Here is a 25,790-nt window from a genome sequence, read left to right as displayed (position 1 = left end):
GGGCAGTCCCGTCTCCTGGCTGGATCTGTGCAAGGCCTACATTCTTTTTCTCCATGTTACACTGGTAATGTTCATTGGCTCCAAGGTGGTGTGTATGTTTTGCACAGTATTAACAACAACAAATGGGTTAAAGAGGTTGAATGCATCACTGTCAGAATCTCAGGGAAATATTTGTGACTTTGGTTACAGCTATTTAAACAGGAGGGAAAAGACATCTCAAAAATGCAAAGAAAATATGGTAGTTTTCAGAGACAGAGCTGAGAGCTGTTTTTTTAAAAAAACAGTTAGGAGAATGGAAGTTCTACATTTCTACAGCATCATTCATCATTTTTAGGATGCACTGTATTTAATTATTGAGATACAGCATGGAATAGGCCTTCTGGCCCTTCAAGCCACACCGTCCAGCAATCTACTGATTTAATCCTAGCCTAATCACAGGACAATTTACAATCACTATTTAACCTACTAACTGGTACGTCTTTGGACTGTGGGAGGAAACCAGAACACCCTGGGGAATCTATGCATTCACAGGGAGGAAGTACAAACTCCTCCAGACAGTGGTGGGAATTGAACCCCGATTGCTGGTACTGTGAAGCGTTGTGCTAACCACTATGATACCATGCCATCCAACCACTTTACAGTATGAGGTACTTTGGGAGTGTTTTGTAGACTAGAAACATGACAACTAATTTGGCCCCAGCGATTCTCAAATACACTAATATGATGATTACCAGAGAAGTGATTTAATATGCATGGTCTGAAAACATGAAACAGCCTTTGACATCAGATAATCATCTGCCAATTTAGAAATAGTGGAAGCAGCACAATCCAGATCACAATTCGCAATGTAAAAATATTTGTAATCACCTTAATAACTCGTAACTGACCCTAAACACTTAGTCTTATCAAAACCCTTCATGATTTTCGCTACTTATAGTGTGACTTCTAATCTCTAATCTGAGGAGAACTACTTCAGGTTCTCCAGTCTCTTTTGCATAACAGACATTCCTGGTACCCTCCTTGTAAATTCCCTCTGTACCTTCTCTTTCTTGCCATCCTTCATGAAGTGCAGTGTCCCAAATTGGTCATAAAGCCTGGATATCTACAAAGGACATCTCAAGGCACTGGAAATACCACCAGAGTCTCTGCAAAATCCTCCAAATTCAGTGGCAGGATAATGAACCCAATGTCATCTATCAATCAGGCCAACATCCCTAGATTTGAGGCCCTAATTACACTCTGATGTCTCCCTTGGACAGGTCACTATTCCAAGATCCACAAAGGAAGAGATCACTGGGTGAACAGAGGAAAAGATTCAAGGATGTGCTCCTGGGAACCTCTGGACAGCAGTGAGAACCTCGAGTCCAGAAGCAGAGAAAGGGAGGAAGGCAGCAATATGGTGAGACACCGGGGTGCACTTTGCTCCAAAACTCACTCTCTCATTGGAAATTGGTGGAGGTGAATGAGTCTCTAGATCATGGCAGCACGAGGGCACGTATAAAGTCAAGTAAATGGCAGAAGAATGAACCAAGTTACAAACTACCCACCCAGGCCATCAGGAAAGTCCCTGCCACACATGTAGCAGAGTCTGCGATTCCCACATTGCATTATCAGACACCCAAAACTGGGGTCCTCAATGCTGAAGGAGAAAACATTGTGGATATATATCAAACAGAAACTTACTTGCCATTTTATGTAGAACAATTCATGTACTTTATGAAATAAGGCCCTCTAGAGGCAACACTAAAAATAACCAAGTTGGACAAACCAGTTCATTAGTGGCATCTTCAACAGTGGCACTTCACAGTGTAAACATTCTGACATTCAGTGATAAAGCAACCTTCAAAAATGTGGCTGTGAAAGCATACTGTTGGGGGTAAGGTCACATGTTTCTATAAATACAGTAAGCTAGTCCTGCAAGTTCACACCTGGGAATTTCCATGTTTTGTACAGAGACCAGCTCCCAACACAGTGTTGCTGTTCTTCCAAAACAAGAATGAAATAAAGCCAAAGGGCATATAAGTGACAAACCCTTTGAGCAGCTTTTTTTTTTAGAAGCACATTGCAATTTGCTGTGTTTTTCCTAGTTCTGGTGAAAAGTCATTGATCTGACAGTAACTCTTGTTTCTCTCTCCCCACAGATACAAACAGACCCACTGAAAAACTTAGCATTTTCTGTTCTATTTCACTATTCTGTAATCTCACTGTATTTTTCAGTTTAGTTAGGAACCATTTGGAAGCAAAGGTTGCCTATGGAGAGGAACTTCAGTATTCCACACCCATCTATATCCAGATTATAGCTAAACATTTTCAGTATTGTGACAAACTTCATATAAAAAATGTGCATGCGGGTCAAAAATCAGAAATGGCTGAAAGAGCCAGTCTGTTTAATTAGTCCTGCTAATTGGCTTGTGTATCCCAATGACAGAAGCAAAAGGAAACATTTTCAGTCAGCAGCAAGCAACCCCACAGAGCTGATCAAACCACTTCATGTTTTTCAAACAGAGGTCTAGAACAAGTGACAATCCCAAGTATGCCAAAACAGTTTCAAGCTATTTCCAGAATAATTATTCTTCAGGTTGGTGCGTACAGTTAACATTTAAAGCATCTCTGAGAGATAATGGCAAGAAATGAAGATCACAGTGCTCACCCAAAAAATGTGTGAAGTGTTTAACCACCTGCAGTGGAGCTTTCTACAGATCTGGCAATGATGGCATTCAGGCTTAGACTGATAATTGTCAAAGTCTATGTCTGCCTCTCACCACCTATTCTTGACATTTAATAGTTTTACTACAATCAAATTTCTCCATGAGTAACATCCTAGTGGTCACCATTAATCAACAATGTACCTCAGCTATTCAGCAGTGTGTCTGTCTGCAGTGTGTACAATCTATAAAATACACTGCAGGAACTCACGATGAACAGAAGAAATGGACACAGGACGTCATGCCTGCTCTGATCATAGCTGATCTTGTGCCTCACTGCCACATATCCCCATATTTCTTTAATATCTGAAAGTATCTAAGCCTTCCTCAACATTTCCTGCCAAACCTAAGACTTCTGCCACATGGTTGGCACATGAGAATATCACAACTGCATGTTCCCTTGGAAGTTGAACACCATTTTGACTTTTTTTTCTTTCCCCTCCATTGTTACTGAGTTTAAATCGTGGAACTCCCTACTCAACACCACTGTGGCAATGTCTTCACCAGAAGGACAGCTGCACTTCTCAGTGAGTCACCTCTAGGGATGTGCAATGGATGCTGGCCTTCCCAGTGCTCACGTACCCCATGAACACAAAATACAATTGCACAGATTCTATAAACCAACATGGAAGTTGGAGAAAAACAAAGAGTTCATAATGTAAACAACAATTTTTTTGAGGGAAGATGATGTTTTAATCAAGTATTGTAGAATATTAATTAATTTATCTAACTGCAAGCCCTGTTGCCTTTCAATAGCAATTGTCACTGAGTTTTGTAGCACAGAAACAGGACTTTTGGTCCACCACGTCCAGGCCAACATTTTTGTCCATCGATGCCAATCTCATTTGCCCACACCAGTTTCATATCCTGCTATGCCTTGTTTATATAACCATATAACAATTACAGCACGGAAACAGGCCATCTCGGCCCTTCTAGTCCGTGCCGAACTCTTACTCTCACCTAGTCCCACCGACCTGCACGCAGCCCATAACCCTCCATTCCTTTCCTGTCCATATAGCTAACCAATTTTACTTTAAATGACAACATCGAACCTGCCTCAACCAATTCTACTGGAAGCTCATTCCACACAGCTCCCACTCTCTGGGTAAAGAAGTTCCCCCTCATGTTACCCCTAAACTTTTGTCCTCTAACTCTCAACTCATGCCCTCTTGTTTGAATCTCCCCTACTCGCAATGGAAAAAGCCTATCCACGCCAACTCTATCTATCCCCCTCATAATTTTAAATACCTCTATCAAGTCCCCCCTCAACCTTCTACGTTTCAAAGAATAAAGACCAGACTTGTTCAACCTTTCTCTGTAACTTAGGAGATGAAACCCAGGCAACATTTTAGTAAATCTTCCCTGTACTCTCTCAATTTTATTGACATCTTTCCTATAATTCGGTGACCAGAACTGTACACAATACTCCAAATTTGGCCTTACCAATGCCTTGTACAATTTTAACATTACATCCCAACTCCTATACCCAATGCTCTGATTTATAAAGGCCAGCATACCAAAAGCTTTCTTCATCACCCTATCCACATGAGATTCCACCTTCAGGGAACTATGCACCATTATTCCTAGATCCCTCTGTTCTACTGCATTCTTCAATGCCCTACCATTTACCATGTATATCCTATTTTGATTAGTCCTACCAAAGTGTAGCACCTCACACTTATCAGCATTAAACTCCATCTGCCATCTTTCAGCCCACTCTTCTCAGTGGTCTAAATCTCTCTGCAAGCTTTGAAAACCTGCTTCATTATCCACAACGCCACCTATCTTAATATCATCTGCATACTTACTAATCCAATTTACCACCCCATCATCCAGATCATTAATATATATATGAGAAACAACATTGGACCCAGTACAGATCCCCGAGGATCTGTATCTTAAGTCTAAATGTCTCTGTGATTGCATCCTGATTTCACTGCTTCCTCTGGCAGTGAATTCCAGGTTTCAACCTATTTGGTGTAAAAAAAACACTTACCTATCAATTCCCTGAAAAACTCCATCCTTGCACCTGTGCCCTTTTGTTTTTGATACCCATAGCATGGGAAAAGATATCTACCCTAACTTAATTTTATATACCTCAATCAAGTGACCCCTTGGCTTCCTTCACTCTAGGGGAAACAAACCCAGCCTATTCAATGTCTCTCCATAACTCAAGGCCTCCAATCAAGACGACATTCTTGTAAACTATCTGCTCTCCACTCTCTTCAGCACAACCACGTTCTTCCTGTAGTGTGAACTGCCCACAATACTCCATGTGTCATGTAACCATTGTTTTGTAATGTTGCAACATAATGTCCCAATTTTTATATTCTATGCCCTGACCTAGGAAGGCAAGCATGTCAAGCATGTCATATGTCTTCTTAACTGGAGCAGAACGGGCTGGCAACCCAATCTGTGTCCTCTGAGAGAAGGACCTCCACAAAAGCTACGATGAATCTAAGGGAGATACCCCCAGGGTGCCCCGGGGGGGGGGGAGGGAAGGAAGAGCACCCCAGTCGAATGGACATAACAGCATCAGACCCAGGCAATGAACAAACAACGATGAGGAAGCAGTGTGCATGTGGCAAAATCTGCAAGAACGATCGCGGCTTGAAGATCCACCAAGCGAGGATGAAGTGTTTGGCGGGAGCAGGAGCAGCACAACGCGCAGGTGTCCAACCTGGTGAGACGAAGGAGGGGCCAGGCCCGGAGTCACCCCATAGTGCCCGGAACCTCCAAGTGTTGCAAACTAATCCCTCTAACATGAAGTCTAACAGGAGGTGGATCAAATGGCCTGCAGCTAACACGACTTCACTGTGGAAGCAGTTTGATGACGATGTTAACCAAATTCTGGAGGCAACAGCAAAGGGAGGGGTTGATAAGAAGCTGATTCGCAGCCCGTTCTTTAGTTAGAGCCTTCAGCAATTTGGGCATCGAGGGAGAGGGGAAGAGGAGAGCCATCCGCAGTACCACCGATGCGGCAGAGAGGGCCTCAAGATGGCTGTGGCTCAAAAGAGGGGAGCCATGGAGTCATAAGTAGCTAGCCATCTGGACACAAGCTGGGGTCTGATCAGCCCCGGCTGGGTCACCTGGAGGAGGTTGTATGATGTTGAAAGACCCGAAACACCCGATGATTCCAGGAACATCACTGAAGGTGTGTCCAGAAACATCAGTAGATGTATGTACACAGCTTCACCCCTTTTGGGGAGCTCTGGATTTGAACCTAAGGTCTCCCTGTTCATCAACATTTCTTCGTATCTGACCAATTACTGTTTATTTTCTTCCTCTATTTGATTTTACAAAATGCATCACTTTCCACTTATTGGGATTACATTCTATCTTCCAATGTTCCACCCAACTTTCTATCTGATCTATAGCCTTAGTTAAGTGTCCTTGCTGTCCACATCACTACTAGCTTCTGTGTAGTCTACAAATGTACTAATCATTCCTCTTAAATTCACAATGAAGTCATTAATATATATCACAAACAAAGGTCCTAAGCACTGAACCTTGCGGTACACCACTGATTACAGACTTCCTATCATCAAAACAACCTACACACCACCCATCAAGCCAGTTTTGGATCCAATTAACCAGCTCATCTTGGATCCCATGTGCCTTAAACGTCTGGGCCAGCCTACCATGCAGAATATTGTCAAATGCCTTTCTGAAGTCCATATAGATAATATCTACAACCCTGCTTTCAGCAATCTTCTTACCTACTCAAAAAATTCAGTCAAATTAGTGAGGCAGGATTACCCCTTCACAAAGCCATGCTCTCTATCCCTGATTAAACATTGCATTAGTGGTAATTTCCCTACCACTGATGCAATACTCACCAGCCTGTTGTTACTTGGCTTATCCCTGCTGCCCTTCTTAAATAAAGAACCAATATTAGTGGCTAAAGATGCAAAAATTTCTGTCAGGGTCCCAGCTATTTCCTTCCCTGCTTCCCAAAGCATTCCAGGATAGATCTCAGTTCAGGTTATTAGGGATTAGATAGAACTATATTACTTCAAATCCTATGATGAATTGCTCCATTAAAATGATGGGCGAAGCTTCATGTTCAGGATGAGTAGTAGCTCGGATTTCAAACTTCTACCTCAGCAACAGCATAAAATCAGGTGCTTATAGAAAGTAAGGAGGGACTGCAAGTACTTTATGGAGCTTTTAAAATATCATAAGCTTGCTAAATAAAGCTAATAAATTAAGCAACACCATCTAATTAATGTTCAAATTCTCTTCTGCTACTGTTCCACTAACACCAGCCACTCTCAGGGACTGTCCAAGTTGTTATTAGTTATGAGCTTTGACAGCATTAGTGGAACATTTAACCACAGGGGCATCGAAGGCAGATATAACCCAGTTCTCATTTGCACTCCATACATGAACTTGAAGAATGGGAACCCATGTGGTTTTCTCTTCCTTAGTTAATATAGAACATAGAATAGTACAGCACAGTACAGGCCCTTCGGCCCACAATGTTGTGCCAACCCTCAAACCCTGCCTCCCATATAAGCCCCCACCTTAGATTCCTCCATATACCTGTCTAGTAGTCTCTTAAACTTCACTAGTGTATCTGCCTCCACCACTGACTCAGGCAGTGCATTCCATGCACCAACCACTCTCTGAGTAAAAAACCTTCCTCTAATATCCCCCTTGAACTTCCCACCCCTTACCTTAAAGCCATGTCCTCTTGTATTGAGCAGTGGTGCCCTGGGGAAGAGGCGCTGGCTATCCACTCTATCTATTCCTCTTATTATCTTGTACACCTCTATCATGTCTCCTCTCATCCTCCTTCTCTCCAAAGAGTAAAGCCCTAGCTCCCTTAATCTCTGATCATAATGCATACTTTCTAAACCAGGCAGCATCCTGGTAAATCTCCTCTGTACCCTTTCCAATGCTTCCACATCCTTCCTATAGTGAGGTGACCAGAACTGGACACAGTACTCCAAGTGTGGCCTAACCAGAGTTTGACAGAGCTGCATCATTACATCATGACTCTTAAACTCTATCCCTCGACTTATGAAAGCTAACACCCCATAAGGTTTCTTAACTACTCTATCCACCTATGAGGCAACTTTCAGGGATCTGTGGACATGTACCCCGAGATCCCTCTGCTCCTCCACACTACCAAGCATCCTGCCATTTACTTTGTACTCTGCCTTGGAGTTTGTCCTTCCAAAGTGTACCACCTCACACTTCTCCGGGTTGAACTCCATCTGCCACTTCTCAGCCCACTTCTGCATCCTATCAATGTCTCTCTGCAATCTTTGACAATCCTCTACACCATCTACAACACCACCAACCTTTGCGTCGTCTGCAAACTTGCCAACCCACCCTTCTACCCCCACATCCAGGTCGTTAATAAAAATCACGAAAAGTAGAGGTCCCAGAACAGATCCTTGTGGGACACCACTAGTCACAATCCTCCAATCTGAATGTATTCCCTCCACCACCACCCTCTGCCTTTTGCAGGCAAGCCAATTCTGAATACACCTGGCCAAACTTCCCTGAATCCCATGCCTTCTAACTTTCTGAATAAGCCTACCATGTGGAACCTTGTCAAATGCCTTACTAAAATCCATATAGATCACATCCACTGCACTACCCTCATCTATATGCCTGGTCACCTCCTCAAAGAACTCTATCAGGCTGGTTAGACACGATCTGCCCTTCACAAAGCCATGCTGACTGTCCCTGATCAGACCGTGATTCTCTAAATGCCTATAGATCCTATCTCTAAGAATCTTTTCCAACAGCTTTCCCACCACAGACGTAAGGCTCACTGGTCTATAATTACCCGGAATATCCCTACTACCTTTTTTGAACAAGGGAACAACATTCGCCTCCCTCCAATCCTCTGGTACCATTCCCGTGGACAACGAGGACATAAAGATCCTAGCCAGAGGCTCAGCAATCTCTTCTCTCGCCTCGTGGAGCAGCCTGGGGAATATTCCGTCAGGCCCCGGGGACTTATCTGTCCTAATGTATTTTAACAACTCCAACACCTCCTCTTCCTTAATATCAACATGCTCCACCTAGTTTGATCAACATAGATGGATGGTCCATGTGGGACTTTAGTTCCTCAAGAGAACAAACAGAAGCTCTTGGAATTGACAGGTTAAACTAGGAGTTTGTTGTAAGATAATTCTGTTGCTATTAAACAGACCAAGTGCCAAATTCCAACTACCACAGATTAAAAAAATGTTATGAGTTGAGACAGATTTAAATCATCTATGTATATTTTCAGAAGATTATTACAGGAAAAAAATTAAACCAATTTCTGAACTTAAATGATTCATAAAATGTATTTATTTTTTCACCATATTCAACATTATCATTTTTGAGCTTTAATATAGATCGAAACTAAAAAATTAGTTAAATGAATTACAAATATTTTAACCTATATGAGAGAATTTTGTAGTTTTACAAACTTTGTCTTAGTAGCAACATTGTTCAACTGGCCACTAAACAGTGTACGACAGATATGCTTCCAGTTTGGGTCCCCAGTCTGTGTGATGTTAGCCAGTTAGAGCTTGGGCAGCAGTCAGTTCAACAACACAGACCAAAAGAGCAAGATCAATTTGAGATGTTTCTCTTGGCACTCCAGTAATCCATACTGGAAAGTGTAAGTTTGCAAAAACTGGATAATAACCAGTTGGGACAGAGCTATGATGCTATTCAGGTACATTCAATGAATGATGAGTTAGGCAAAGTATCAGAGGGTATCTGGTGCCCGAACCCATAGCTCATGACTACCATCTTCAGGAGATAAAACAGAAATACTATTATCCAACCTCATTATTGCCATCTCCCCCTCTCAAAAAAACCCTGCAAAAGTCCAACATCTAAAATACATTTTCCAAAAGGGGTTTCTGTATGGTGATCAGCAGCAGGAAGTGGTCATTTGCCCATCTCCTTCAACGGAATCAACTAGATTTCCCTGATTGTTACCCTGAGATCAGATCAATTCAGGAGGCAGAACTGAGCCTGGCACCTGCCTGATCTGCTTTGCACCAAACAGCATTTGGTGGAAAATTTACCCATCATTCCAGGAGAGATCTTAACCCACAATTATACTGTTGTTCTTTGATGATCTTGAACATAAGGTTAGTCAATGTACTATTTTTCAGTGCTTAATGTACTGAGGCCTCTGAAAACATTATTTGCCACGTAGCAGCCTGACAATTCTGCAAAAACACAGTTAAATGACACTAATCTCTGCAATAATAACCACTGTGGTAACTACTTGGTGTTTTTTTTTGGTGAGAAAAGTACATATTATGTACTAGGACTTTGTGGAAATGTCAAACTTAGATAACTATCGAGGTAAGTTGAAATCAGCTACCACATCAATGAGTGACTTTGAACATTATGGTCTGATGTACCCAGAGACAGTAAAGATTCAGAGTGTACACATTCAACTACAATAACAGACAGGCATCAGATCTTAATCACTCATCTTTCTGCAGATGCTTATGCCACAGCATTTCTGTGTAAATTAGTTTGAAATTTGGCTCTTTGGGCTTTCAATTAACCCTTTCAAACCCAAATAAACTCAATCCCTGATCCACATCTTCCAAAACTCAACAAATACATCTTATTTGCTGGGAGATATATTCTAGTATTTGAGAATTGCAGCTTGGTGTTTTCGTTACCTCTTTGATGATGAAGAATGCAAGTCTTGAATAGTCATGACCCAAAGCTTGTTCCTTCCACAATCCTCTCCACCATGGACTTGATCCAAACCTATTTAATCTCTTGAGGATTGAATCTGGGATCCTCCTTGTCTGCATTGTTTTAGTACCACAACATACCCAACCAAGTAACAATACTTTTAATTTGATTTATATTTTAAAAGTTACAGTAAAATTTAAATTATCAATCCCTTTATGTATTTTTGGAAGACAGAGATGCAATATGTTCTTAAAATTCATGTCTTTAAAAAGTATAAAATGTGTAAAGTGTAAAAAGTATGAAGTGACTACACTTCACTAACTTCACAAATATATCATTAGCCATAAAGCACATGAAAGGTGCTATGTAATACTAAACTAATATTTGGTCAACATGTGCTTGGAAAGATTTAAAGAATTGAGGATGGGAGGTGTATGGAGGGATATGGTCCGTGTGCAGGTCAGTGGGACTAGGCAGAAAATGGTTCGGCACAGCCAAGAAGGGCCAAAGGGCCTGTTTCTGTGCTGTAGTTTCTATGGTTCTATGATAGGTTTGTTTTTAAATAAACTGTCCAAATCAGACACATTGGTTCAATTACTTTTCAGATCCCTCTACTTTGCTTTATTGGTGCCTCATTCACACCAAGTTAATAGTTTTGTGCTCTAGACTGTGGCCCTACGGCAAATTATGAGAGTTTCATTTGTTACTCTTCCTGCCAGAGAGAGGTGATACTTCAATTACTTCTGTCAGAGCTGGATGCAAAATGTTCTCAAGAGAATCGTCTTCTATTGCATTACAGCCCAAGACTGCTAATGTCAGTTTGTTGGTGGAGCTGGTGATGGCTTCCCAGTTTATTCTATTCCAGTTGCAAGTTAAGTTGACATGTAATAAGAATTGATAGGAAAATTGGAATTTATCCATAGGCCAGCCTATAATCCAATAGGATTCAAATAGTGAATCTTGTGCTAATCAAGGTGAAGTACAACAGTGGTGAAAGTGGAAATTATCTACTTTAGAACCTGTCAAATAGCCCAGCAAGGTGTTGTGCATATTAGAATAAAGTTAGTTTACTTTTCCCCAATATTATTCTTCATACAACCTGTTTAAGTTTACCATTTTTACAACTGCCAACTTTATGAAGTGAAATGCTCAGTTTATGAGGTATTTTGTGCTGTGGACTCACCAGAAACTGGAATTTCATTTCTATTTGTAGGAGTGTTTGCAGCCTGCAGGGAAGACACTTAACTTGAAACTCAGCTCTGCACATCAGCACAAGTCTGCTAATCCACAGTGGCACCTGAAAACTGCTTTCTCTTCAGAGAGAAGCTGGCTATTTGTCTCATTATTTCATATTTTCACAAGTATAAATTTTAAATGTTTAAAATGTCAACTTAAGTTAAGTAAATGCAGAAATGCATACTGTCAGGCAATGATGAGACTTTATTAAGCTTTCTCAGTCATTTTGCATTAGGTGTAGTTATGCTGAAGTCAGATTCATTTGAATCTGATTTTGTCTGCAGTGCAAATGTAGCAGTTCATTTCAGTGTCTCCCAACGTGAAAGCATGAGATTTAGTGGCTTAACACCTAGGTCAGAAAACTTTAAGTTGAACACCTCCCAGAAGTTTAAGTTAAACACTCCCCTAGAATATTAAGTCCATTATTTAGGATAAATTGAGTGTTGCATTAAGGAAGTGCTGCACAATCAAAGAAGGCATCTTTCAGGTGGGTTGTTAAACAAACTGCTCTCTCAGGTGGACATAAATGGTTCCCCAGATTATTTGGAGAGCAGAGAAATTCTCCTCAGTGTCCTGGCTAACATTTTTCTACTGACACCATCAAAACCAAATTCGTTAGCCATCTCATTTGCACTTGTGGCATCTTGTGCGCAAATGGTTAACAGCATTTGCCTACAAGAGTGAATACACTCAAAGCATTTCCGTGTGTGCGAAGCAGATTGGACATTTTTAAGATACATAATTAAGCGCTATACAGAAGCGAGATATCCCTCAACGAGAATAAGTAATTTGGTCTTTTATTTCATTGCTCTGGGAGTACTTGTGCGCAATTGGCAGCCGCATTTGTCTATTTACCAATAGTGATTTATACTACAAAAGGTGTTAAATCCTGGGATGTGAAAAGCACCAGGTATGAAAGATCTTTATTAAATTCTTAAAGAACATTGACACAGACCTCCTTGCACTTTTCGTACAGATGTGGATATCTATTTGGCCACATTTATACATAATAACATAATCACAAACACAAGTCATAGGTAATAGTGTAATTTTGAAAATAATCAACTTGTCAACGGGTTCCTGAGTTTCTCAAGTTTATTTTAGTAGACCTTCAGCCATGACAGTACAAAACTTACAGTAGTTTTTCTCCAGTACACAAATATATATAATTATAATATAATACATGTACAAAGGCTCTGGAGCAGTTTTTAAAAGCAACATAATGCAATTCATATTGATCACAGGAGAAAAAAAAGTCAAGACAATAATGGTCTGTTATTGTACTTACACACAAACGTATACGAATAAGTCCATCAAGAAAACTACTGTAAAGAAGGACAGTGGAGTATTGCACTTGGAATTCCGTACATTGTATAAAAACACAAGATTCACGCATTTTAAACACGCTATGGGTCAGCTTTTTTGAGGCAGCACATCTTTATTAAGATTACATTTTACTGTCCTCAGACCAATTAACAGTTTTAAACTAAACAAAATTTACACCTACAGGTTAAAAAAACTGCTTGCAAAAAATCAAATCAGCAAGGTACGATTGCAGTTATTTATAATTGATAGTCGATCCAGAAGTCAGTTTATTATTAATGTCATATTCACATTTTCATGAGGTATATAAGAATATGTGCATGTTATTTTTTTAATTAAAAAAATGAAATTGAGGGACTCGGGCTTACCTCCATCCTTATCAGAAGTGGGCTTTTTCTTAGAATTTCATTAAATAGCCAAAAAAAACATGCAGTATACTCCACTTTAGCATGTTTACATACTTGAAGTGTATAAAGTTTTAACTTTTTCTCTCCAAACAATGAAAGCTTTTACTTTAGGTTAGTGAAGTATATCATTAAGCAGTCCACACAAACACACAGTGAAATTAAAAGCAGAAAATAGTGGCAATATGCTGGTCAGTCAGCATCCATTCATTGACCTGCATTTGTACCATTTACAATTCTTTCTTTAGGTTGCCAGCATTTCCACTTTTTATTTTTATCTATGCAGATGGTGCACAGCTAAACTAAAATGTCTTACAATCGTCCCACTGCAAATGAAAATGTTATCAAGTGTTTAAATAAATAATTTCAACCACTTAAAGAAATATACTTAAAGGCAAGCCTGAAAACACGGGCACTATATTCTAGAACTGACCAGTTCCTGGACACAAAAGTAAGATGCAAAGATGGATTTGCATTTTATATTTATTGGAATATAAATTATAAAGTCCTTCACAGTGTCCCTCAATTGCTGGGTCTTCAATCCAGGAACACAACCTTAGGATAATCATACATTACATCTTGAGCTGACCTCATGATGAGATTAAAAAGCACGCTTTGTCAATATTGAGCATGTTTAGAATATTGGCACAAACACAGAAAAAGAACGTTTGTGCCAATATCTTTAATAGTAATTCACCAGCTAAAATGGTGATAGACTACCAATATATCACACTCACGTCATTCAGCTCAAAATGCTTTTTAACACTTGACTGAAATTCAAATGGAAACAATGCTGTCCACCAACACGGCAATGAGATTTCATTTGAAGGAATCATCTCGCATCACTGAAATCAGGACACCAAATATTCATTCACCTTTTCCATGCTCTCTACTTAGGACCACAAAACTCCAAAATGGAGCACAGACAGAGCCTGCTGAGTTTACAGCTATCCTAAACCTGGAGGAAGACTGGCAATGGTGCAAAATGCAAAATATAATTTCCTTAATTTTCAACAATAGGAACTGGTAGACGAAAGGGTAATTTGGACAATTAGTTTTGAAAAAAATTGCTCAGAATAGCAAAGAGTTTTCTTGATCCTTGAACACAGGAAGCAAGCATTCTCATCATGTGGACCGGGAAAAGTTGGAGTGATCACTCTGTAATACTGCTTAGGCATTTCTACAGCTTTCCCGCCAAGGTATGTCTTGGCTTCCACTTGCAGAAGGCCAAAGATTGCTAGTTAAATGATCAGGAAAATCAGGAAAGGGTGCTTTCAGCCTCTGGGCTTAATTCCCAATTGTAACACTTCATGGGCACCTTAGGACAAGGATGCCAAGAAAAACCTGATGCTGGGTAGTGCCACTAATCATAGGTTCTGAGGCAGGCCAAAGATCTGAAGTTAGTAATTACTATTTTTTTCTGCCATGTTAGGCTAATAAACCTCCATCAGGCACAAGCTAGAAGCTGTCACAGGTTTGAGAAGGTTATAGCTGCTTGATCTTCCTGTACATCCCAGGCTCTTAAATTGTCCTGAGGCATTCCCAGGCCACTTACATGATCTGGGAAAGGAAGTATATGCAAGTGCAGGGTTCAATAATTGTAGTGCACATTGCAAGTATTCAGCATCTAGATACTGCACAGAGGGGAAGAAAAAAATCCTAAAAATTATTAGTACATTTACATTTAAATCTTTAGAAACTGGAAGATACCAGGATAAGGTGGACAAATATAATTATTTGTGAAAAATTCTAACAGTTCAAAGATCATAATGCAATTTTTTTGTGCTAAACAGTTCAACTGAATCCTGGAAAAGTCAGTTTTTGGACTGTAGCATATTGTTCTTCAATGCAAGATAAGAATACCTCAGGAGAGTAAAGCTTTCATTAAGGAGAACTACAGTGGAGAAATGTTTAAAACTTGTACAAAATCTGCGATGCATCTTTTATTGAAAGGTTACTTCTCATATCTGACAGCACGTGCTTGATGCTGACAGCAGAACATACTTGCAATAGCCACAGATGATTCAAGAAAATCCAGTAAGTTCTAATGAGAAGTGACACAAGGATTATACTCCAAATGGTAATGCACTACTCTCATTTAGATAGCAACTTTAAAAGGACAGTTGTGAATGGAGGTCAACATGTTCACGTAAAGCAGGTAAATCACTTGCAATTGTGCATATATTTGAGATGTTCAAAGCATGCACTATGAACAAATTGTTTAAGTTGTTTTGGTACTATTTTTCCACAATCTCAAAATGTCAGATCTCAGTAGTGTGGAAATTTACTTTTGTGTTTATGTACCAAATGCTGAAACTGAGCTCTCCCAGGTGAGGTATAAAACAGCCAGCTTTGGAGTTGAGCTGCCATTATGACCCACTTTGCCATAATGCAAGAGCATCCCTTATTGCACCAGTGCAAGTGTTTTCATTTTCTATATCATACATACTGTGTACTTGGAAATTTGCGCAGAGTTAATGAGAGTTTTATGCTACAGATTTGGGTTCACTAACATCTGGGCTAAGAAGAACCAAAAGTATCTCAAATTATAGCCTGTTGAATAGAGAAGTATCCCAATAGTTTTGTCTGGATTTCAATCCAGTCCTTACAAGTGAAAATGCATTGGGTGCACCTATGGCATTATCTTAACCTGAAATGTGTTAAAATTATTTTTAGGTCATCACAAGTGTGGAGTGTTTCTTTTTTTTTTAAAAAAGGTAGTCTATAAAGCAGATCAAGTGCAGTCACAGTAAATTAGGCTATTTTGATATCAACCAGGTCAAAGTAGCCCACTTGATTAACATTCACTGCTATCACGGCCTCTTTGCCAATATCTTCCAAACTCACAACTTGACCTACCCAAAAGGACAATGGCAGCAGGTGCATGGGAATAACACCACCCATCAACACTCAGCCAAGCTGCACACCATCCTAACTTGGAAATATTTAGCCATATCTTAATCATCACTGCCTTTATTTTCTAGACCCTTCTGCTGAATATCATTGTGAGCGTACCTACACCAAGACTCCAGCAGTTCAAGATGAAAGCCATCATCATCTTTTCAAGCCCAATTGGAGAAGGGTGTTAAATGCTGGCCTGGTAGGAACATTCACTTTCTGTCACAGGCTTGATGGTATCAATTGCCTCATTATATAACACAGACTATGAATAACATGCACCTTCCTTTTACATATTATCTCTTTAAACTGACTTCCAATGTTAACACTATTGCCAGAGCAGTTACATTAAGCTAGAAATAGCTATTTTCCAATACAGCTTTCTAGGCAGAGGGAAGACCAGATTGTTTATTGGGAAATAAACAAATGCTGCATTACCATCTTTTAAGTTTCAATTCACAACAAGGTTATGAAAACCTCAAGGAATCATCTCTCTTATCCACCATTCAGCCACTCTTCAATTTTCCCTTCCCTAGGTATTATTTTCCCACTTGTGAAGTACTTTGGAACTTTAAAAAAATTATTATAAGTGCTATATTAACACAAGTAGATTTTGTTAAGAGTCACAAATACAAAAGATCATGTAAAATTAAGAGCAGCTATAAAACATGGTTAAAATTCAATTTATCCTCAAAAATAAAACAAGTATTTGAAAATGATTTATAAATGTTACAGGAAATATTGAATAAAAACATTTTTGGTGTTTTAAGTGAAAGATGACAAATTCAGAGAATAATCAACTGACTGTAGAAGTGATCGATAATCTACTTATTAAGTAATTCAGCGAAACAACCACTAATCACTGCACCAGCTTTAAATATTGACAAAGTGCTTTGGAAAGCTGATCGAAAATGATTCAAGTTGTTAGCTCTCAAGTGCGTGACTTGCAAAAGCTTGATTACTTGAGAAATCAAACACTTTCTTGTATAAAACTACATCTTTTATACAAAGACCAGTGTTCCAAGGAAACACAGGTAGAACCACAGATTTATTTCTGTTTTACAATATTCTATGTATGACCTACAATCAAAAGAGGGCAAAATTAAAATTGGTGACAATTTATAATTCTTTACTGTAACAAACACACACACATACACACACACACACACGTACGTACCAGTGAACATTATTTGTGTTTTCTGTTCAATCAACCTAGGGCAATAGTCACAGTAATAGCATCCCTACTTTGCCTTATCAGGTAAATATAGACACACATACAGTCAGTAGGTTGACAAACAAGGAGCTAAACAAAAGGAATACAATTTCATTCAAAATACTAAGATAAAAACTCCAAAAAAAAAAGTGGATGCCATCTTTTGTTCTGCACAGGAAGAGCCTCAAGGCTTGATGATATACTATTGACTGGACCCAATATTAATATAATTCAACATAAAATCAAGCTTTGTAACTTCTGGATTAAACAGAGAGGATAGAATGCACAATTCCTTCGAATGCAAAAGTCACTTTATCCAAACTGTTTGCTCTCTGCCTATAAATTATTAGCCTTCATTTAAGGAGAGATCAGAAAAAAAATCAAGTGAGTCTCTATATTATAGAATTATTTAAACAGAATGTAGTAGTCATCAGGTGACAGCAATAAGATGGGTTGCCTGGTTTTTCAGCACTAATTTATAACAAACTTGCAGTTTTCTGCCAGGTATGTTTTTTTTTAATACTAGATCATGGCAAAAGAAAACTACCAACATCATTATTTTCAGTTCAGCTCACATTTCAAGTTTTTTTTTGTCTATCAGGGAACACAGCAACATCTACAAATAACCTTCAACAATTCCTACCTTCTATATTTTTGATATGCTCTTCAAACACTATTTTTTCCCAATTTTATGACATTTCTTAAGAGGTTCCCACACCCATTCCAAAGTACATACCCAGAATTTTAAACAAAGTCAAATGGAGGAAATGATCTTGATACAAACTAGACTTTCAGACTCGTTTGCACTTGTGAATGCATTGTGACCAATGATTTGATCCAATTCATACACAAGTCCAAAAAGCAAAAACTGCAGATGCTGGAAATCTGAACTAACAAAGAATGCTAGAAACACCTAGCAAGTCTGGCACCAACTGTGGAGGGAGAAACAGTTAACATTTCAGGTTAATGACCTTTAGGGTAAAATAGCTCAGATGAAAGTCGTCAACATAAAATGCCAACCCCATTTCTCTCTTCACTGGTGCTTTCCAACCCAGTGTACACGTATTTCCAGTATGTTTTGTTTTTACTCAAGTATTCAATATGTAGAAGGGATTCAACAATTTGAATCATATTTCCCTCTAGTTTTAAAAAAAACACACACAGGACTTCTTTCTGCAGTTTTCATGTATCAGTCACAAATATTTGCCCTAAACAGTCAGTTGGGCTGTTCCTCAAGATTATATACAATTTTTTGATACAGCAAGGCGCTGAATAATGTACACCACGTACCAATTTTTGGATCAAACACTGATACAAGAAACTGATGAAGGGAAAAGCTCTCAATTTCAAAAGATTTTTTTGCTGCTATTGGAAAATGTTGTTCTCTAAGGTATTGACTATTTTACAAAATGACCAGCAAAATATGGTAGTTGTTGAATAGAGCGAATTCCAGCTGCAATAGCAACAATCACAGGGCAGTTATAACTGGTTGTTGATCTGTAGCTTTATTTACATATTTTATAATTTAAAAACAATTCTTTCCTCTTTTTCTCCCCACACCAAGATTTTTTTTTGCTCTATTCCATCCTTAAAAATTAATCTTTGTTGCCTCCTTACCCCAAACCCCCAGCCTGTTTTGTTTTTGCCAGAAGAGGATCAGAACCTACAGATGGGTTTAGACATTGATGTGGGAATATTACTTACAGTATAGATTAATAGTAAAAGCACCACATCAGAATAGCATCAATCTAAATTCCTTGTTCCCCTTGAGGTTGCACACAGAAAGAGAGTGGGGTTGAGAAGAGTTAATAGCAAATATACCTTAAAAATGCACACCTAGCAATCTAAAATGATCAATTACACCATGAAATCAATGGCATGGGGTGCTCTGACAGCAATTTTAAAACCCCAAAGCTACTACTAGGGTAAGGGACTACAATACCTGAGGAAGTTCAAACAAACTATATTTTTGGTGCCTTGCTCAGCATCTTAGACAATGCTCTTTGGAAAGGTTAGGGATGAATTTCTACAACGTATGCTGAACACCTGTCTATTACCCTCCAGCAGTCAGATACCAGAACATCTCAAAAGCCACCTCAATTCCAAATTACCATTGGATCTGACGATATCTGCTTCTCATACCTCACACTTTTAAAAGATCAGCATCAGACTTCAAAACAAATTTGCTAAAACATGACATAAACATTACATATAATACAATAGCTTTAACACAGAAGATGGAACCAAAGGCAATAATCTTGCTGAGTTTACACAGCAGTGATTAATAATGCAAGCTTCATTCTGCCATCTGAGCTCTTATTCTCTTATAATTTATTCCCCAGTACCCTTTACTCTACAGCACATTAGAGGTCACAATATGTCAAACAGCCTTTTCCATGGTTGAAAAGGGCGTTGGAAGGTGATATCTGCAGTGCTATATAAAAAAACACTGCCAGGGTGAGAACTAAGATCACGAGAGAATATCAGCACAAATTTTAAAAAAACTGCAATAGCCAGGTGACTGGAATGTCACTCTCTCTCTACCTGATACTTTGAGTCTTTTCAACAACCAGAATTAGATCTGTTAATCTACACCTAGTCCCTGGTAGTTTGAAGTTTTAATATTTTTCACTCTAGAGATAACTACCCGAATTATAAATACCTTAAATTGAAGCTACAAGGATGAAGCAGTTGCCTGCTAAGTGGGAAGAACCAAGCTCACTTCTTAGTCTTGATTTGACATTGACAGGCTGAACAGACAATGTACATACATTGCAAGCTTTCAATATTTCTAATGCACAAATTCAGATGGGATGGCCATGAAGCTGGACACCTTAACAGTAGGAACAGGCATAGAAAAAAAACTAAAAATAATTTTTATTTTTGAACATCTCTTAAAGCTGTAAAAATCCCCAAAGATGCCTTTCAATATGCACTCTGTACCTTTTCACAACTTGAGAGCACATTGGGTATTTTATTGATTTGCTATTTTTCCATGTGTAGTGATACAGAAATTCTCAATATCAAAATAAGCCTCACAGGCATACAGAAAAGCTAAATATGGAAGCTAGTTGTGAAAATCAAAAAGCCACATCTACCAAAAAGTATCTTGATGTTGAACATAAATAATTAAAATATGGAAGGACAGAGATTAAAATCTGCTGGTGCAAAATTCAGAAGCACATTTTAGCTCATTCAAGATTTTAACATTGCAGATCAAATTGCTTCATCAAACCAACAGCCCAAATAATGCCCAAATCTTGTGTTAATGAGTTAGTACTTTTGCTAAGTTTCAAGAGACTACAGTTGGGGATGGGGGGGGGGGGAGGGGAGTGAGAGAAGAAAAGAAAATTTTTTTTTTGCATATTACTGATCATTTCTTCTACTTTTCACGAAGTCACAATGGCTTTACATTCATGCTGTTGTAAATTAACTGAAAAAAGCCCTTGCAGGCACATGGGCATACAGTATATTCCTCTCTATTGTGTGCAGAGTGACATACAAGTAAGCTCACTGTCCAGTTTCTTCAATGATCAAAATACTCCCAAGATCATAAAGCCAAATTAGCTTTTTTGTCCCACTTTTATGAGGGTAGGAATATAGTGGCACTTTGAACTGCAAGATTCCTTGGTGTGTATTCAGATGTACAAGACAGTGAAGTTTGATTTAGAAAGTGGAACAAAACCTGCTGTAAACTCACAGCAGTTACTAAGAAGTCAAAAAAGATGAATTTATGCAGAAAAAATTATCTTTATTGAAGCTAAGATTTATCACAGTTTTGATGCAATGGGTTTGGGAAACACTTTATTCATAATGGGCTGTACAACTCTGAACACGCTCAACACTAAGAAAACAAAATTAGATAGCCCTGCAGATAAAAGCTGCAAGGCACTGTCTCACAATCAGAAATCTAATTTTTCCCCCATTAAAAACATATTCAACCGAGTCCCTTTAATTAAAGAAGAATAGGATTGCATCTGCTTATCTCTGGTGTGGATAGTCATACGAGTGTGACTAGGTAGGGCCATATGCTCCAACCAGATCCAAGGATTATGATCCATAGTCCCACATGGGTTTGAAAAATACACAAAGATTACAAATACAAAACATATTATGATGCTCTATAATTAAAGGCACAAAGGCAATTTGTTTCAAGTTATGATTTTGAAAGTGCTTCGATTAAAAATAGATAAAATTGTGAGTTAAACTGGAAAACAAGTTTCTTTTATGTCATAGATGGCATTCACTGCGAGCCACATAACTGGATTACAAATATTGGGTTAAAAAACCCTAATTAATAGGGAAAATGCTAAATGCAATCTAGTCCAAATGTACATGACCTGATTCAGACACTTACTGGACTGCTGGTTTGGTGCACGCTTTCCTCCTTTAGATCTGCTCAACACCACAAACAAAATGGCCCACTACAACCAGGGATACATTGCCTTGACAATGCAGCCAGATTCCAAGCATTCAAATATGTTGATTCAATGAGGGCAGAAGCCCCCTCCCCCACCTTTTGTAATTGCTTGATCATTATTGCCTTTTGCAGTAGGATTGCAGGTTTAGCGCAACTCTTAATTTGCAAGAATACAATAGTACCATTACGCAACAAGCACAAAAAGGTGCAAAGAAGCACATGGAAGAGACAAACTTATAGTCTCAAACACAAACATCTCCTACATTGAACCATCATCCATTAACACTGCCTCAGATTTCCTGCTGTCTTAAATTCCACAAGCAGCAACTTTCTTATTTTTAATTTTATTAAAATGTTGGTTCAAAAATAATGACCACATTTAAAGTTTGCTCCCTTTGCATCTAACTCAACTGATACAGAACAACAAATTCATTTCCTCATTCAAAGACTTAAGCTCCCCCTTGCCAATTTGCAGCCTGTCCCATTCTTTCAGAGACCAGAAACCCAGACTGTATCTGAACTTCGGGGTATAAATTTCAACTAATGCAGCAGGACTTCTCAAAGTAGATTGTGAGTAAATGTACTTTGCACAGATTAAACACTTAAATCTTTAAAGTGTGATTGAAATAGCTGGAACAAGCAAAAGAAAATTAACTGTGACCGTGGATTTAAAGAAGAAATAGGAAGCCAACAAGCTGCCCTAAGAGAGTGCAACATATTTGTGTATTGGAAACAAATGTGCAAAGACAATTTAAATAAACAAATTCAGAAAATCATCCTAGAAGTGTCAGTTCAAAAGAAATTAATTAAATAACTGAAAACCTGAAAACACTAGGATTGGACAAAAAATCTACAACCCATTAAGTCCCCTTCAAAAAGTGTAATCTAGAACTTGCCCCGGTGTCTTGAAAACTGATGATGTCACAGAGTTTCCTCCTTTACAATAATCTATCAACTCCATAAAATCATTTTGAATAAATTCTTAGATATCCCAAAATGACTGTGTGCATTCAACCAACATCCTTTACTATGGCAAGCAGAACGCAAAGTCTCCTCCCAGTTCTCTGCAGTCCTTTCTTCTCCTCAGCAAAGGAAATTTTTCTTGCCTCTCACTGGAGTGGAGCAGCTCAAACTATCCAACTTGCACAAGAAATCATACCCAATCAATAGACTAAGAACTTGTTACCATTCACCATTAATGTGACCAATATGCTCCAGCCTGGGACTCGAACCTCCAACCACAGGAGTGTGAAGCTTTTACATTACAGAAGTTTAAAATTATAAATATGAATGCAGACACTATTTAAACATCAACATTTGGAAAACTCCTTTTAATAGATACGAACACATTAATTGCTTAAAATATATTAACCCTCTACCTGTAAACCTTATTTGGTCCAAAGTAAAATATTTATTATATGATTAAAGTTTTAAAAACTGCACATTCCTAGATAAACACCCAGACTTCATCACAGCTTCTTGTACAAATGCTGCTCCAGTGTTGGTGAGCATGAACACTGATGGCTACCTCTTCCCACAGAGTAAGCAGCACTGCAGTGTTTCAGCCAAAAACTAAAGAAACTCAACATGCACGTGGTAGTTAATGGATTGGAATACTGAATTTGGAGGTTTGAACTTCAGAAAGTATACACTTTAACTGTACTGTCAGGCTAAAAGTCAACATTTTATGCAAATGGGGCACTGGTGCTTTCAAGCACGGAAAGTACTGAACAACAGAAACTATTGTGCCCAGAAAGACTGAGCATTTCAATTTGTGTACACTTTCTAAGTGGTTGGCGACACTGTGACATCATCAAACAGCTTGGTGAGGGGAAGGGGAATAAGGAAGTATTACTAAGCTATCACCATTAGCCACCAATTCAAAGCCTCTCATCAGCCAAGGTTGCGTCATGGTAGTTATTAGATCCAACAGCTAGAACGAGGTAGTTTGGATTGCTTATGACACTAATTTCATAAATTGTCTGATTTCACCACAATAGTTCTTCAAATTCCACTTTCGCGCCCCATGGCTTAGTTACCCTGAATATCGTCAAGGTAGTCTGTGGCTCAGCATACAGGCTGGTCATTTGACATAGAATTTGATGGTGCATTGGTTCAACCCAGGATTTGCCAAACTGACCACATTTTCAGTTGGCAAGTACATGTGAACCATTGATAGGATATAAACTTGTAACCACAGTGACAAAGGAGGCACGTTCACTACTACATTATTGGGCATCTTCAAACTGAAGCAGATAAAATTTGTTATTTTACAAGGGTTATTCTTGCCAACAAATTACCACTGAGCCCATATGCACCCCTCCCTCCCCAAGATACTATTACAGAATCTGGCTGGACACCCTAATTGTGTAACTGATAGCCAAGCCATGTTGGTCTGGGATTAATCCACAGTTTTTGAACTGGTTTTAAGAAAACAATTACAGTCATCATCTCTTTCATCATTAAAAAATGTCAAATTGCCAAGATGGAGAGATAGTTCAACTCTTAACCTCATCAATGTTTTAAAAATTGGGCATTTATAAAATATCAAACTTCAAAGACAAATTCCACAGAGGCATAAATAAACATAGGTAGTTCCCTTTGATGCATATTATTTGGATAAATTACTACTACTTATCTATGTTAAGAATTCATATGACACTAAAAAGGGTCAGTAGTTTCCACTGGATGATTCTCTTCTAAAGTTACACAAGGTCTTTAGGATTAATGAACAGTTGAATACTTAATTATCTATAAGGTTAAAATAGAGTTGAAGCCCATTAACTGGGGAGCTTTAATAGGAATAGAAGCCTCAGTTTGAATTCATCCCTATTACATAAAACCCACCTACACTGCCTTTATATACATCACAAATAAATCAGTGCTTGAAAAAAAGTACCAAAATCTGAATTATTAACTGTAGAATTGGGCCCCTAGAAATATGGATATTTTCTTCCTCTGAAATTCAATTAAAGAGAATTTAAACAAACATATTTTTGTTAAAGATGCAACAAAAAATTCCAGATGGAGAGCACTTAGTTTTATTTGGAGCCGAATTTAACCCTCGCTTATTCTGTAGATTAATCCCTGAAAACAACTATCTTGTCCAACCCTAGTAAGAACACCTCCTTCTTTATTTGAAGTCAGTGAAAGGGGAGTAGAAAAGTGTAGTCCATGTGGCCCTCTCTAACTCACTTTATGTTCTCCTCGGACAATGTGTGAGGAGAATTCGTACCGATCTTGGCTGTGGTGGCCGCAGATGTTGCACTCAAAAGGGTCTCTGAATCCATGGCAACCCATGTGTATGGTAAACATTACATGGTCAAGAAAGAGAACCCGGCAGTGGTTACAATTATAAGCCTTAACTTGTTCTCCATCTTCATTTAAGACTCTTAGGACCTCTTTGGCTGAGCTTTGAGCTGCTTTGGCAGATGATGGAGGCTCCTGTGCCTTTGGGTCCTCTTTGGAATAGGCCGGGCTTTGCCTTGTGACATAGTTACTAGTGAAAGCATGGGCATTCCTGTCTTCATGGCTGCTTTCTGTATCAGTGGAATCATGACACCCATTGCTTGGAGATACTCCAAGCTCTACCAGTTGATTTTTTGCTTTAGAATTCAGATTTTCTGGCACATCTTCATGGCCTTCTGCTGCCTCTCGACTTCCCTGTGCCTCAGCTCGGCTGTGGATGGGATGTACATGGGAGTAGACAGCACTAATCACAGGCGTGATCTCTGGTAAACAACTGGTCATTGGCAGCCTCGGAGGCCTCATTGCTTCTGTTCCTAGATAGGACAGTGCACTGCCCAAGTTCTGGTCCATGGGGTGAGGAGCCATCATCTCTACATCCTTCTCAAAACTGGAGTTCATCTCAAAGTGAACATCAGATAGGTTGAGGCGTATGTGTTTATCAC

The 25,790-nt window shown here is 38.9% G+C and overlaps 2 protein-coding genes and 1 long non-coding RNA gene across 21 annotated transcripts in view; 1 reads left to right on the top strand and 2 right to left on the bottom strand.

Annotated features, from left to right (window-relative positions):
- LOC134340409 (uncharacterized) overlaps window positions 1-16,449 on the top strand; it is a 19,249-nt gene extending 2,800 nt beyond the window's left edge. The window contains exons 2-3 of the long non-coding RNA XR_010016546.1: window positions 1,260-1,399; window positions 16,333-16,449. This is a non-coding gene — a long non-coding RNA (uncharacterized LOC134340409). The remainder of the gene's footprint in view (window positions 1-1,259; window positions 1,400-16,332) is intronic.
- Window positions 1-25,790, bottom strand: part of rps26 (ribosomal protein S26) — a 38,117-nt gene that overhangs the window by 4,888 nt on the left and 7,439 nt on the right. The gene's annotated exons all lie outside the window — the stretch shown is intronic.
- Window positions 12,598-25,790, bottom strand: part of ikzf4 (IKAROS family zinc finger 4) — a 172,249-nt gene continuing 159,056 nt past the window's right edge. For 7 of the 19 annotated variants that reach the window (XM_063037590.1, XM_063037592.1, XM_063037591.1 and 4 more), the window contains one exon: window positions 12,598-25,790. In XM_063037590.1, the coding sequence (XP_062893660.1) occupies window positions 25,066-25,790 (725 nt within the window). In that variant the 3' untranslated portion in view covers window positions 12,598-25,065. The other 12 variants (XM_063037596.1, XM_063037598.1, XM_063037597.1 and 9 more) reach the window with 8 other exon arrangements.

Source organism: Mobula hypostoma, chromosome X1, assembly GCF_963921235.1.
Source record: "Mobula hypostoma chromosome X1, sMobHyp1.1, whole genome shotgun sequence".
In the NCBI taxonomy this organism is placed as follows: domain Eukaryota; kingdom Metazoa; phylum Chordata; class Chondrichthyes; order Myliobatiformes; family Myliobatidae; genus Mobula; species Mobula hypostoma.
The sequence above is the reverse complement of the archived record's forward strand: the minus strand, read 5'-3'. Positions and strand labels throughout refer to the sequence as shown.